Here is a 14,397-nt window from a genome sequence, read left to right as displayed (position 1 = left end):
AAGGTCAAAGTTGGATACACCCCCAAAAATGGTGGAGAATGAATGAATGAGCTAAGGTCATGTGGAACTTCCAGATTCAGACATAGAAAATGGTCATGGCTAACCATCTGGAAACAGTAGTGATGGATAAACAGGAGAAAAGGGCCGTAGTAATGGATGTAGCAATCCCAAGCAATAGCAACATCAGGATCAAGTAACAAGAACTGCTCAAGAAATACGAAGGGCTGAAATAAGAACTGGAAAAGATGTAGAATTTGAAGACAACAGAGGTTCCAGTGGTAACCGGAGCACTAGGGGTTGTGACCCACGAACTGGGAGAATGGCCTCAGCAGATCCCTCAAACAACATCCGAGATCTCCATCCAGAAGAGTGCAGTTCTGGGAACATAAGATAATATGCAGGACCCTCAAGCTCCCAGGCCTCTGGTAGAGAACCCAAGCTTGAAGGAAATAGAGACAACCCTGAGGAGGGCCGAGTGTGCAATTTAAATTTTAATCAGATAATCTGCTAAAATGTATTCCATGTTCAATAATTTGTAACATTCTAATTAATTGAAGAAATGTAATTGATCCAGTTATTAATGTATTCATTTTGTTGGATTTTGAGAAGTTGTAGAGAGTTGTATTGTGAAGGTGATGTGTTCTCTTTGATGGCTCTGAGGGAGTGTGTGGGCGTAGGAGGTTATCCAGATGCCGTGTGGTGATAGCAGCCTGGGATAAGGGGGATGGAATTTCAAAGCTATTTTTAACATGAGGAAAAGAGGGGGGAAATTCACCCAGTTCTGCTCTGCGTGCAGGTTTTCTGTATTACCGTCTACTTTTAAGATAAGACTTTTAAGATTTTTGGACCGAATACCTTACTGCCATATAGAAGTACGGGTTTAGTCACATCACATTGAAGAGGCTGGTGTTTCAGAGGGTCAGCTGGTAGCGGGAGAGAGGAAGGGTTAATGTGTGTGTTGGAGCTTGTGAAAAAAAGGTTAACCATGGTTGGTGGTTGCTGATCAGTCTAGCTGCAGTATCGGGGCTTGGCGGGAGAATGTCTCTGCGTCTATGGCCATAAAGCCATCTTCAGCCACTGGTCATCCTCCTCTAGCACTCACATGGCCTGCTTTATTTCCCAGATCTCATCTCTCTGTTGCTGTAATAGAGACTATAGGTCTCCTGCTGGCTACCTCTTGTTATTTTCCTGATGAAGGAAGGACAGGGTCTCATTGGAATCTATACATTTCTGCTCTCTCTCTCTTTTACGCTTCATCCTTCTCCTTCTGTCTCCTTTGTTTCATTATTGTAAATGGTTAAATGGTTAATTTGTATTTCTTCACATTGTATTCCAGCATGACTGCCCTTAGCTTGTGATCTCCTCAATACACTCCAGAAGCAGGTTTTTAGAGGATTGCTCTCTCCCAGTATCTCCCGGGTTGCTGATCTCCCAGTATCTCCCAGGTTGCTGATCTCCCAGTATCTCCCAGGTTGCTGATCTCCCAGTATCTCCTGTGTTGCTGATCTCCCAGTATCTCCCGAGTTATGATCTCCCAGTACCTCATTTGGTTTCAGTTGCAGGTATTTCCTGGGCACAGCAGCCTAAATGCATACATGTTTTAGTTTGACAAGCAAAATTAGCCATTTGAAAATCTTTCAGATTGGGGTCTGAAGAGTGTTACACTGTTTTAAATGTGTTTATAACCTATTTTTCTCTTTTTATTTATTTATTTATTTATTTATTTATTTTGCCTTAACGTGACACAGATCTGATTTTTGTGCTCTGAGCTGTGTGGACACAGAAATCCGACCTTCTCAAATCAGATTTGACCTCCATATGTAGTCCCCAGTCGGATTCATATCCAATCTATGGCCAAGTGACTGGAATGAGAATCCTGATCAGAATTCTTATGGCTTGTTTACCCACACACGTGCACTTAGTGCTGTCATCAGCCAGGACTGGCAGCGCGCCACAACCACAGTGGAGGAGATCAACAGCAGTGACAGCAGTAGCTGAGGAAAAAGCCATTGCAATGTTTGGTTTTGTTTTCTCCACCTTCTCCAACTGATTGTGGACAGCTAACGAATTGTCATCCTCCAGGGCGTGCATGAGGAACCGGGGTGTCCATGGTGCCGGTTTTAATACCATCACTATTTTTTTTATTTTTGTTTTGCTGCTGGGGATACAAGTGACCTGTGAAAAGATCGTATTGACGTTCTGAGGACCAATGTGTTCACCTTACAGACTTGTAATTACGGACATGAACCGCCAAGACGGGCGGATCCGATCTGAGCCAAAACCCGGACCTGGTCAGCAGAGCTTGTAATGTGAACATAGCATAATTTAATTCATTCCCAATTATCAAACATGCCCAGAAGCCATGATAAATATGTACAGCATGGAGTTCTTTATTTTGTCTCCTCATTTGTCTGTGATTTGGTTACTCTTAGGGGGATGACAAATGGACAGGCTTTGCTTCCTGTAGCAAATTTCTGCCATAGACACAGTGATCAGTCTTGTAGAAGCAACACGGCTGCATCTGTGTCTGTGGGTTTTGGGATTCATTAGAAAGGAGAGTGTATAAGAGTAATGTTATGGAAGCAGATGACATTAGTTTTATTTAATATTTTTTTGTTTGTTATTTATGTTTTACTTATGTGTTCAGTTTGGCTCTTCAGGCCTAGTGCAGATCAGTGACATGTCAATGGGGACCAACACACACACACACACACCCCAATGGCCCAAAATATTTTGAAGCTCAAACAGAGAAAAACATTCTTTACTTCTTTGCACTATGAAGGCAATTCTGTGGTGCTCTCTCGGGAGTGATGGCTGTGGGCAAGGTTAACGGCTTTAATTACCGGCAGGCCTTCACTGCTGCCAATGGGTGGAGGTCAACTTTAAACGATAGTTCAGAGCCGGAGCCTGAGCCACGGGGAAGACACACATGCCGAATCCGTCTGCTCCTCTGCCTCTCGTCAGCTAGTCACATATGCACTCCTCAACACTTAATCTGCAGGCTATCAACCGAACCTTTTTCTCCCCTCTTCTGTCCCCCCTTCAAACCCCCTCTCTTCTGTGTGTGTGTGTGTGTGTGTGTGTGTCCACAGATCTGGGTGTTTTTAGCAGTCGACCGAGAGGAGGTGTGTCAGTGAGGGAAGGTCAGGGAGTAGTACTCATGTGCACTCCTCCTCCTCATTCAGCAGGTAAGCACCCACCCCTCACTCCCTCACTCACTCCCCCTTAATCACTCTCTCTCTCACTCACTCACTCTCCCTCACTCTCCTTCACTCACTCCCCCTTAATCACTCCCTCACTCACTCTCTCTCTCACTCACTCTCCCTCACTCACTCCCCCTTAATCACTCCCTCACTCACTCTCTCTCTCACTCACTCTCCCTTAATCACTCCCTCACTCACTCTCTCTCTCACTCTCCCTCACTCACTCCCCCTTAATCACTCCCTCACTCTCTCTCTCACTCACTCTCCCTCATTCGCTCCCCCTTAATCACTCTCATTCACTCTTTCACTCATTCTTTCTCAATCACTCTCTCTCACTCACTCTTTCTCATTCACTCTCACTCAGTATCTCAAGATTCAAGATTTAAAGTAGCTTTATTGGCATGACTGTTATGAGAACAACATTGCCAAAGCATTACATGAACAATCAACATCAAAAATGACAAAAAAGCAACAATAAAACATTGCAACATTGGTAAATAAAAGTAATAATTTCAAATTTGGCTAAATTTACAAAAAGATATTTATAAAATATATACATATACTTTATATACATACCTATATATAGTATATACATACTTTTTCTTACATACTCTCTCTATCTCTGTCAGTTCAGTTCAGTTAAAATCAAGGTTGCTTTATTGGCGTGACAAATATTAATACTTGTACTGCCAAAACTTTGGTTTAAGAACATGAAAGTACCTTGAGGAACTCTGTCTTGCTTGCTCTCTCTCTCTCTCTCTCTCTCTCTCTCTCTCTCTCTCTCTCTCTCTCTCTCTCTCTCTCTCTCTCTAGGACAGAAAATAAATAAATAAAATAAACATTTAAAAATTGTAGAACATCAGCATGAACCAAAATTAAGTATAATTAATTAAACAATAACAGTAACCAAGAAAAGGACATTAGATTACAAACCATCTAAATAATTTTTATTGTATCTGTTAGTGTCTTCTTTGATCTTATGGCAGTTTTGTCACCTCACCTGATCATGGCAGTTTTGTAATTGTCCTCCTAAAACTACAGTTTCTGTGTTTACCTCCATATCAGCCAACCATGGGCAAGGTAAGGATTTTGTTAGTAATTATGTGGGGGAAGCAATTTGTATTTTGGACAGGAAAGGACAAAGTGTCTCCCAGTTTCAGTCTCTCCTGACAGTGGGTGTAAATCCTGGCCTCTCTGGCCACCTGTGCCTTTCTGTTTCACTGGCCAGCTTATGGTCACTCCTTCTGTGTTTTGATAGGGTTTGCCTTTGTTTGTTGTTTTAAATTTTGCTGAGGTCATTTGCTAAGCGTTATTCATGATCAAGTAGTCAATAACATTTGAGTTTGTTCTGATGTGGCATTTCATTTTTCCAAGATAGGATATGATTTGCTTTGTTCTCATCCTCGGTGTTTGAGAGGGTTGATTTGGAATAGAGGTTTTTCTTCTAGAGGTTTTTCATTTCCTAGAGGTTTTTCTTCTAGAAATTTTTCTTCTATATATTTTTCTTCTAGATGTTTTTTTCTAGAGGTTTTTATTCTATAGATTTTTCCTTCTACAGGTTTTTCTTCTAGCCTAGTAGATGAAGTTGGTCATTTGGATTTTTGTTTAAAGGCTTTTCCTCTCTTTCTCTGTGATCTCTCTCTCTCTCTCTCTCTCTCTCTCTCTCTCTGTTTCCCTATGTACCCCCCCTCTCTCTCTGTCTCTCTCTCTGTCTCTCTCTCTCTCTCTCTGTTTCCCTATCTACCCCCCCCCCCCCCCTCTGTCTCTCTCAAGTCAATTCAAATCAATTCAATTTACAGTGCTTTATTGGCAGGACAAATACTGATACGTTTGTATTGCCAACGCTAGGGTTACAGAATTTGGAAAATAGTAATAAAATAGGAAACTGAACATTGTGGAAATAAAGGAAAATTGTCACTACTGGACTGTTAAGCACATTAAACTGTTGTGTGACAAGAGTGGCAAAATATTATTTTAGCTAATAGATTGAAAAGGGTGTTTCTCTCTCTCTCTCACATTCTCACTCTTCTATCTTTCTCTCTGTCTCTCTCTCACATTCTCACTCTTCTATCTTTCTCTCTGTCTCTCTCTCACATTCTCACTCTTCTATCTTTCTCTCTCTCTCTCACATTCTCACTCTTCTATCTTTCTCTCTGTCTCTCTCTCACATTCTCACTCTTCTATCTTTCTCTCTCTCTCTCACATTCTCACTCTTCTATCTTTCTCTCTGTCTCTCTCTCACATTCTCACTCTTCTATCTTTCTCTCTCTCTCTCACATTCTCACTCTTCTATCTTTCTCTCTGTCTCTCTCTCACATTCTCACTCTTCTATCTTTCTCTCTCTCACATTCTCACTCTTCTCTTTCTCTCTCTCACATTCTCACTCTTCTATCTTTCTCTCTCTCTCATTCTCACTCTTCTATCTTTCTCTCTGTCTCTCTCTCTCTCACATTCTCACTCTTCTATCTTTCTCTCTCTCTCTCACATTCTCACTCTTCTATCTTTCTCTCTCTCTCTCACATTCTCACTTCTATCTTTCTCTCTCTGTCTCTCTCTCTCTGTCTCTCTCTCTCACATTCTCACTTTTCTTTCTCTCTCTCTCACATTCTCACTCTTCTATCTTTCTCTCTCTCTTTCACATTCTCTTCTCTCTGTCTCTCTCTCTCACACATTCTCACTCTTCTATCTTTCTCTCTCTCTCTCTCATTCTCACTCTTCTATCTTTCTCTTTCTCTCTCTCTCACATTCTCACTCTTCTATCTTTCTCTTTCTGTCTCTCTCTCACACATTCTCACTCTTCTATCTTTCTCTCTCTCTCTCACATTCTCACTCTTCTATCTTTCTCTCTCTGTCTCTCTCTCTCATTCTCACTCTTCTATCTTTCTCTCTCTCTCTCATTCTCACTCTTCTATCTTTCTCTCTCTCTGTCTCTCTCACATTCTCACTTCTTTCTCTGTCTCTCTCACATTCTCACTCTTCTATCTTTCTCTCTCTCTGTCTCTCACATTCTCACTTCTTTCTCTCTCTGTCTCTCTCACATTCTCACTCTTCTATCTTTCTCTCTCTCTCTCACATTCTCACTCTTCTATCTTTCTCTCTCTCTCTGTCTCTCTCTCACATTCTCACTCTTTTCTATCTTTCTCTCTCTCTGCCTCTCTCACATTCTCACTCTTCTATCTTTCTCTCTCTCTGTCTCTCTCTCTCTCTCTCACATTCTCACTCTTCTATCTTTCTCTCTCTCTCTCTCTCTCTCTCTCTCTCTCTCTCTCTCTCTCTCTCTGTCTGTCTCTGAGCACACTCTCCTTTTGTTGGCTCCTTACATCTCTCGCGCTTGTCTCCTGGTGGCCTCTGTAATTGTGTCTTAAATGGGGCGAGATGCAGAGGAACAGGAGTAAACAAGAACAAAAGGAAACAGAAACAGTGGACCAGAAAACAAACAGCCAGGAACAGCGGCGCACAAACGAACAGTCCGACACCGCAGCGCAGAAACGAATAGCCAGAAACCGCAGCAGACAAAAGCTATCAGATAAGAGACATTTTGAGGGCTCGCACTAACACAGACGGGAGAGAAAGGGAGAGAAAGACATCATTGCGTCTGTCTGGTGGAATCCTCACGGCAACGCCAGCTGACCAATCCTCCGTGTGTTCTAATGAGCTTGGCCATATTTCGTAACGCTGCCAACCTGATGCGTTTGACCTTGCTACGACTCGTGATTACAGATGCGCTTGTGCTGCTTCAGACGTGTTTGCGGCCAACGCTCGATCTGAGCAAGGATGAGAGCAGATACCTCCCCTTTGATAAGATATGATATCAGGTAAGATGTCTGCTATTGACATTATAATATCTCTAAACGGGTTTTTTAAAGCAAATCACGATCGGGGTACAATGCTAACTATTTTCAGTGCAGACAGTAGGGGGCGATATGACCACTTTCCTCCCCAGTACAGCAGAGAATTTGGTTCAGCACGTGCAGCCACCGTAGCTCAGATTCAGACTGGCATGAGATATATTATTTAACCGCTCCCACCCCTTCAGGTGAAACCGACCCACCTCCCTGAATAATTGGTTTGTTTTTTACAATTTGACCAGTTTATGATGCCTCGTAGCCTTGATGCAGAGTGGAGTGACATAGTTATCATTAATCGAGGATACCGCCAGAGAGGGAAAAAGACAGGAAAACTGGCCAGCATAAACGCATTCTCCCATGGGCACCGCGAGCCGTAAATCCTGTGCCCGCGCCCAGCCCTTATCCGCGCCTCACCTTCTCTGAGATTTATTTGCACTGGCCAGATAGCATGGACGAGGCTGCCTCTCCCCGCTTGCCTCTGCTCGTACCGCCTCACCTGATCATAGCAATTTATTATTTCATAGCCCCACCACTCCGGACAGTAAAGTGGGATCGATTTCTCCCGTCGTTCCTGCCCGGGCACCAGGCAGAACTCAGCGGCGGGCCGCACACGCTCCTCCCTCTGGCGCTAACCCCGTCCTGACCGTGCCAGAGCCTCGTTAGAGCGGCACCCTGGCAGGCATCACCTGAGACGCCCAAGAGGGCCTGCGCAGTTTGTCCCCCACTAACCGGTGGGCTGGCTTTGCTCGTTAACCTATCCTTCTCCGGCCGGTCGATGGCGTGCGGTTCCAGCCAGCGGGGACTCAAATTTACCGGATCATTAGAAATGAAAAGGAGTCCCACGCAGACAATTATTTCGTACGGGCCCCAGCAGTGGGCCGGAGCGCTTTTATTGTGGCGCGATCTCAAATTCTCGCAATAATGTCGTTCTCGCCCGGATCGATGCATGTGCGAGCTCCGTTTCTGCCCCTCGGCCGTGAATCATCCATCCACATCTCAGCTCTCTCCCACTATTGTAACGTTCCCATGAGGGCCCTTTGCCAAGTGCACTTTACAGCCAGGACCCATAGCTGGCCCACACACTGCCTGTCCGTCTGGCACACAGACAATAGGGTGCACTGGGGTGTCCAAAATTTCAGCCTTGTTCATCTGCATCTGACCCATAGGACAAGCAGGTCTTGCTATGACACTTCTTGCTTTGGCTCCTTCATGTGTGTCGCCATGCTGGCTCTCAGGAAAAAAAACAAAAAAAAACCTGCTGAGTAATTCGCAAGCAGGTCACTTTAGGTCTAACGATTTCCTGTAAGCATTCATTTGATGCTTGTTGTAAAACGTGGACCTGGGGATAATCAACATTATTTAGAGCCCTCAGTGTTACAGAAGATGGTCTGTGGTAAAAGTGCCAATATTAATTCTCTTTCGGGCCAAGTGTTCTCATGGCTTTCCTACAGCGCGAGAGAGAGTGAGGGGAGAGTGAGAGAGAGAGGGGTGAAAGAGCATGAAACAGAGTGAGAGAAGGGGGGTGGGGGGAGTGAGAAAGAGAGAGATTACTGCAAGAACTACTTGAGATTGTACCAAAGAGGAAATGACACCCATGATAGTTTGATAATCGATAAACATAACAAATAAATTGTTAATGAGTGTGAATCATAGCTAATTTCCTTCTAGGTCAACTACAGGAGTGATGGCAACACAAGGCATATATTTGACATCTAATAAGCTGGAAAATGGTAATTTAGCGATACATTTAGCACTACATTATCTATTAACTGTTTGCCTGTAAGGTTAATTACTATTTGGGGTGATCTGAAAGTGAGGACCTAAATGACATTTATTTTAAGACTCATAAGTAGACATGGAGGTTAATTTGTCTTTCATTTGCTATAATGGCTTGTAGGAGGGTTCAGCTCCATTAATATGGGAAGATGATTGTAAAAATTAAAGTGGTAAAGTAATTGAAAATAATTTGGATTCACTGAGATGTAAACAGAATATTACTCTCAATTTGGTTGGTCTTCCACTGCACAGGGACCAAAATGTAGAAGAGGCTGTTTGTGTTGGCACCTAAGATCTGAAAAATAGCTCTTCGACTGCTCAGCGGAAAGTCACTGTGACCTCTCCTCTCGCGCGGTGTTCTGAGAATCGACACAAGAAATCCAAGTCACTGTCTGCGTATCGCGTGCACGGCTCACTGATGCGTGGCTAACATGATCTGACATCCAAATCCGTCCCAAAGCGTTTTTCTGCGCTCGACTATCACTAGTTCTTGCGTCTCCGCTTAATTTAAAGCAAGTGCTGCAACGTTACCAGGGTCGGCTTCCCTCGTCAGCTACTCTGGTGGCTGCGAACAGGTACGCACGAGTCCTCGCGCACGACAGGAATGTAGAGATGCAAAATGAACAGCGGTTACTTTAGAAGTTTTAGCGTCACCCCGCTGTGATGAGAAATTGCATTCACAGTACAATAATGAACAATAATTGTACCTTCCAGATAGCTGTTAGTCGTGGCATTTCTGATAGTTCCAGAGGAATTATGGAAGGGGGAAAACAGCATTAGAGGATCACAGGAGCCTTGAGCTCGAAAGCTTCACACACCACGACTCTGTGATTCATAGCGCTTGGCATTCTAGCCAGGTATTTCTCACAACGGAGTCCTTTTGAATTTTGTTTATGAGATAAATATTCATTGTTTATTCAGGTGACATAGGGCCTTGTGTCTGAAAAATTGAACTTGAATCTCTTAAAAGAGCCGCAGTTTTCCAGTGATTAATCACCATCCCTAAAATACTGCACCTGGATGGGCGCGTGCATTTGATATGCAAAAGAAATCAATGGGGTATGAAATTCATGCGATAATTATATTGCGAATAAATCGGTTTGGCAAGGGGGGGAAAATAATCATTTAGTCCCTCTAGATGATGGCGCCTGAGACGCCCCCAGTCTTCAGTGCCCTCAGCTGAGCCGAGAGGAAGTCGGCACAGCCGTCGACGGCCAACAGCACAAAAGGCGAGATTTATCTGGCGCAAAGTTACTGAAAAGAGGCAGTACTTGGAGCAATTCAGGTAATGTCACCCGGGCTGGTGTTTGCCATGCGACTTCTTACTAATGACACAGCGCATCTTAACAAAGATGCCTCCCGCCTCTATGCGCTGGGGAATAGCGACACCAAACACCCTCTGTCCCAGCGCCGTTTCTCGCGGTGAACCTCAAACGAAATCCGGCTTTAACGTTCCCCGCCAAATTCTTCTTTTTTTTTTGTTGGGACTCGGCGGACGTGAAATCTGGAGAAGGCTGTGTCCAGAGCAGTCATGCAAGCCTTGTTTGCTGTGTGCATGCTGCAGATTAAACTCGCGCTGATCCCGGGTTGGTGAGTTGTTCCATTTTGTGAATCCTCCAGAGCGCAGTGTGTAGCAGCGCGGCGTATACTTTCGCCGTTCTCTCTGACATCTTCGTTTCTATCCAGTGCACATTCCCTGCCGCCATTGTTTCAGGCGCTGCCCACGTACCTTAAGAGCAAAGAAAGATAGAAACCGTAATTGGTCGATTTTTTATTTTTTTTTATTTTTTGGAGCCGTTTTGTGTTCAGAGCCAAAAATAACTGCCTCAGTACAAGGATAACAAGGACACCACGCACAGGTGTATGGAACCATGTTCGCTACGCTGTATCTATTAGAGGCACGAAATTAACAAACATCACCTGCTTGTCAGTGCTGACCATGCCCCCCTGTGTGTGGCGAGCCTGACCTCGGCTCATCGACCTTGTCTTTTCTTTCTTTCTTCATCTGTGTTCACTCCCCACCCACCCCCCAGAGATAATCTACAGCTGGGTGTTTAACGAGTTCCCGTCGTTCGTGGCGGAGGACAGCCGACGCTTCATCTCGCAGGAGACGGGCAACCTGTACATCTCCAAGGTGCAGCCCTCGGACGTGGGCAGCTACATCTGCCTGGTGAAGAACACGGTGACCAGCACCAGGGTCCTGAGCCCGCCCACACCGCTCACACTCAAAACCGACGGTGAGAGAGCGCGCACGCATCGCAGCCCATCCTCGACACCTCACCTGCTCTGGAAGAGCCTGGCAGGTTGCCAGGGACGGGTCTAAGGGCGGATAACTGATGAATCAATAAAATTAATTTGCGGTGCTTTATGATTGTGTAGAAGTCGTAATTGCCTTATAGTGCGTGTGGCTTTCTGTCATTTCAGCTTTTGCTGCACAGACATAACAATGTAAAACCACGCACAAAGCATTTTAAAAATCAATAAATAAAATAGAAGCCTTTTTTTCAGCTTTGGTTAAATATAAATCATATCAAAAGTATGTCTCAAAGTTGCAAGTGTCCAAGTACTTTCTTCCTTTCTTTGAAAAGTGATGTAATTAGATTTCAGCATTGCTCAGATCTGTAGGTGATCTCTCTCTCTCTCTCTCTCTCTCTCTCACTCTCTCTCTCGCTCTCGCTCTGTCTGTCTCTGTCTCTGTCTCTGTCTCGGAGCCTGAAGGATCTAGCACCAATGGGAAAAGTGCCCTGAATTCAAAACAGCGCTCCTAAATAGATAGCACAAGGTGCTTTATCGTTAGCGTTAGGGCTTCTTTCGCTGCGAACAATGCATTCCAGTGCGAGTGGCCACCGGGGAAATCATTTCCCCGCATAAAATTAACCGAATCAATAGTCACGTCCAGGCACGGTCTAGGGCTCTTTTTATAGCCTCCACCCCTGGGGTGGTGAGGAGGGATGGACCCCTCCCTGCTGTTCTCTCCTGTGCGGACCACACGCGCGAGCGTCCACCGCCCGCCACGGCTGCGCCCCTGTGTTGAAGCAGGGCTTGCGCGCGGCTGAGCTGAAAGGGCGTTCACCGCACCCTGTCCCCCCACAGCAAGGCCGGCACCCCCTCCCCGACTGTTCGAACCCTGGCGTCCCCATCGACTGGTGGATCTGCTAAACCTCGCTGCGAGGAGCCAACCCCCCACCCCCCCGGGCTGCGTACAGAATGCTAATTGCATTACCGCGCTAACGCGGATGTCTCATAGAGAGGACGGGAAGTGCGAGCCTGTGCGCTAGTCTAATGCACGTGCAGGTAGATGCTTGAGTCAGAAAGAGAGAGAGAGAGAGAGACGGCTGGAGAAGGACAAGGAGAGTGAGACAGAGGCGTAAACGAAGGGGAAAAAAGTCAACAGAGAACGTGAGTGACAAAAAGGAGAGGCAGAAAGAGACTGAAAATCCAGGTGGCTTGTGTCTGAGCCACAGGCAGCAGGGCTGCGTTGAAAGCCCTTGATGTCAGCTGCCTCTGCGAACAGCCACATGGGCTTTGTGGAGGAGAGGAATGAGTTCAGGGAGAAGTTGGTCACCCGGAACATGAGCATAGCTGATGGAAATCTCTATCTGTCCTGCCCATCCAACACACGCATTACCCTCTTGGCAGTCTTCGCGCGAGAGGCCCGCACAGCCAAACGCCTGCCTGATCCATGGCCTAGAAAGCTGAAAATTGCTTTGGCACCACCGAATGAACCCAAAGCACCAGCCAGAACAGCTGCCTCTCCCGCTTCGACCAAAATGTCCCCAGTACACTAGAGGCCCAGATGATCTCACCACCCTGCGTGATCTGTGCGCCCTGAAATTACCGCACGGATAGCATTTGTCCCACTGCGTTGGTTTACATGGTATTTATTACTGAACAGAATTAACAGCTAGGGGAAACGAATGTTTTTTGGTAGATGCAGGCTCTGGTCATCTAAAACAAAGCACCCATAGGAATGGAGGAAAAAAAAATTGCTCTGTATCACCAGCCTTTAAAAAATAGCAGCAACATAAACATTTGTCTTAAAAAAAAATGCACGCTTGCCCGTACGACATTTCGACCTTTGTGGATGCCCTTTGCAATCCATCTCGCCACGTTGCAGCCACGACTTGTTAAAATCAGTTCACCGTGACTGTGACCACTACCCTTGGAGCAGGCGACCATCAAACAAGGGAGAGGGAACTGCAAGGAGTAATGCTAATAGCTGCGGGTAACGTATAGGTGGAGTGCGGCTGTGGGTTCAAGCCACACGTGGGTTTGCACCCAGCCTGCGGCACCCTCTCCAGCTGGAATGCTAATTAGCGCGAGGAGACGCTCTCTGCAGGAGCGCCTCTCTCCCTCCCGGCACGACGTCGCTTAATCAAAGGTGCCCAGCTTACAACTGTGCCCGACTGCACCACTCACGAATCTCCATCGCCCAGGGCTGCTCCCCCCCCGCCAGCATGATGGTTCGCTCTAGGAGAGACGCACTGTAGATGTAAACAATTAACTCCCAGAGGAGCGTGTGAAACTCGTAGTTCTCACGATCAGGCTCGTAATCCCTCACCCGTCTGCCGTGGTCGCGTTTGGGCTTTGGCATTGCCTGCGTTCTAGGACTTCCTTCACTTGGACCCAGAACACAGTGATCTTGGTCTTAAAACACCAAGACTCGTTCTAAAAAGCTCGAGTTTTCCCTGCTGTTTATTTGGTTCAGACCTAGAAGAAATTGTTGCATGACAAAAAATTCTGGCAGGTACATATTTTATGGTGCCCAAAAGCAGCATTACTCTTTTGGACAGAGCATATTTATTCATCATCATACCCAGTTTTTTTTTTTTATATATATATGTTTGACATTATAGATTCCGCAATCCATTTCCAGTACTTGTCCAGCAGGGCTAACTCAACCGAGCGCCCTCCTGGAGTCGTTCAGGGCCCAAAGCAAGAGAACCAGAGCACACCTATGGGCAGGTCACTCCTTTCCACTCCTTTCCACCGCCGACCGACCCGAGGTGGCAGCAGTCTCTGAAAGAGGCACGATTCACGTGGTGATGTCGGGAGCATGCTGTAAAAATGCTTGAGGCCTCCAGCGGCACTTTCTCTGCATGCTCTTTAACGCTATGCAGGTTTTCGCCTCGTCACAATGTTGTCCAGGCTCGAGGGCAGGAATATGTTAAGTATGCAAATGCTCAAATACTCGCAGGATACATGATAAATCTGGACAGCATGTATATTTGATGACAGATATAGGATATAGATGCTAGTGTAAATTGTGACTCTGAATCTATTTGATCACATGGGAAAGCCTTAGTTAAATACCCATCTGGTTGCACATTTGTCTAACTTGAGCAGGGAAAATGATTATGGCCGCTCTGGATCCTAAGGACTCCCATTTCCCAACGTTCCCTGCAAACTTCTCATATTTGATCTTTGACTATGTTTTTGCCCTGTCTAGTCTATTTTGTTGAATGCCTTTGTTGGTTTTTGGTCTTTGACTCTTACCTGATTTTCACACGTTTTCCCCCGTGTTTTTGATGTGTTTTTCCTGGGTTTGTTGTTTTACTACAAAAGGCTGT

The 14,397-nt window shown here is 45.5% G+C and overlaps 1 protein-coding gene across 2 annotated transcripts in view; it reads left to right on the top strand.

Annotated features, from left to right (window-relative positions):
• Nucleotides 1–14,397, top strand: part of cntn5 (contactin 5) — a 151,011-nt gene that overhangs the window by 93,201 nt on the left and 43,413 nt on the right. For both annotated transcript variants that reach the window (XM_035525504.1, XM_035525503.1), the window contains exons 6-7: nt 3,093–3,188; nt 10,861–11,064. In XM_035525504.1, the coding sequence (XP_035381397.1) occupies nt 3,093–3,188; nt 10,861–11,064 (300 nt within the window). The remainder of the gene's footprint in view (nt 1–3,092; nt 3,189–10,860; nt 11,065–14,397) is intronic.

This window comes from Electrophorus electricus, chromosome 4 (genome assembly GCF_013358815.1).
Source record: "Electrophorus electricus isolate fEleEle1 chromosome 4, fEleEle1.pri, whole genome shotgun sequence".
NCBI classification, from domain to species: domain Eukaryota; kingdom Metazoa; phylum Chordata; class Actinopteri; order Gymnotiformes; family Gymnotidae; genus Electrophorus; species Electrophorus electricus.
The sequence above is the reverse complement of the archived record's forward strand: the minus strand, read 5'-3'. Positions and strand labels throughout refer to the sequence as shown.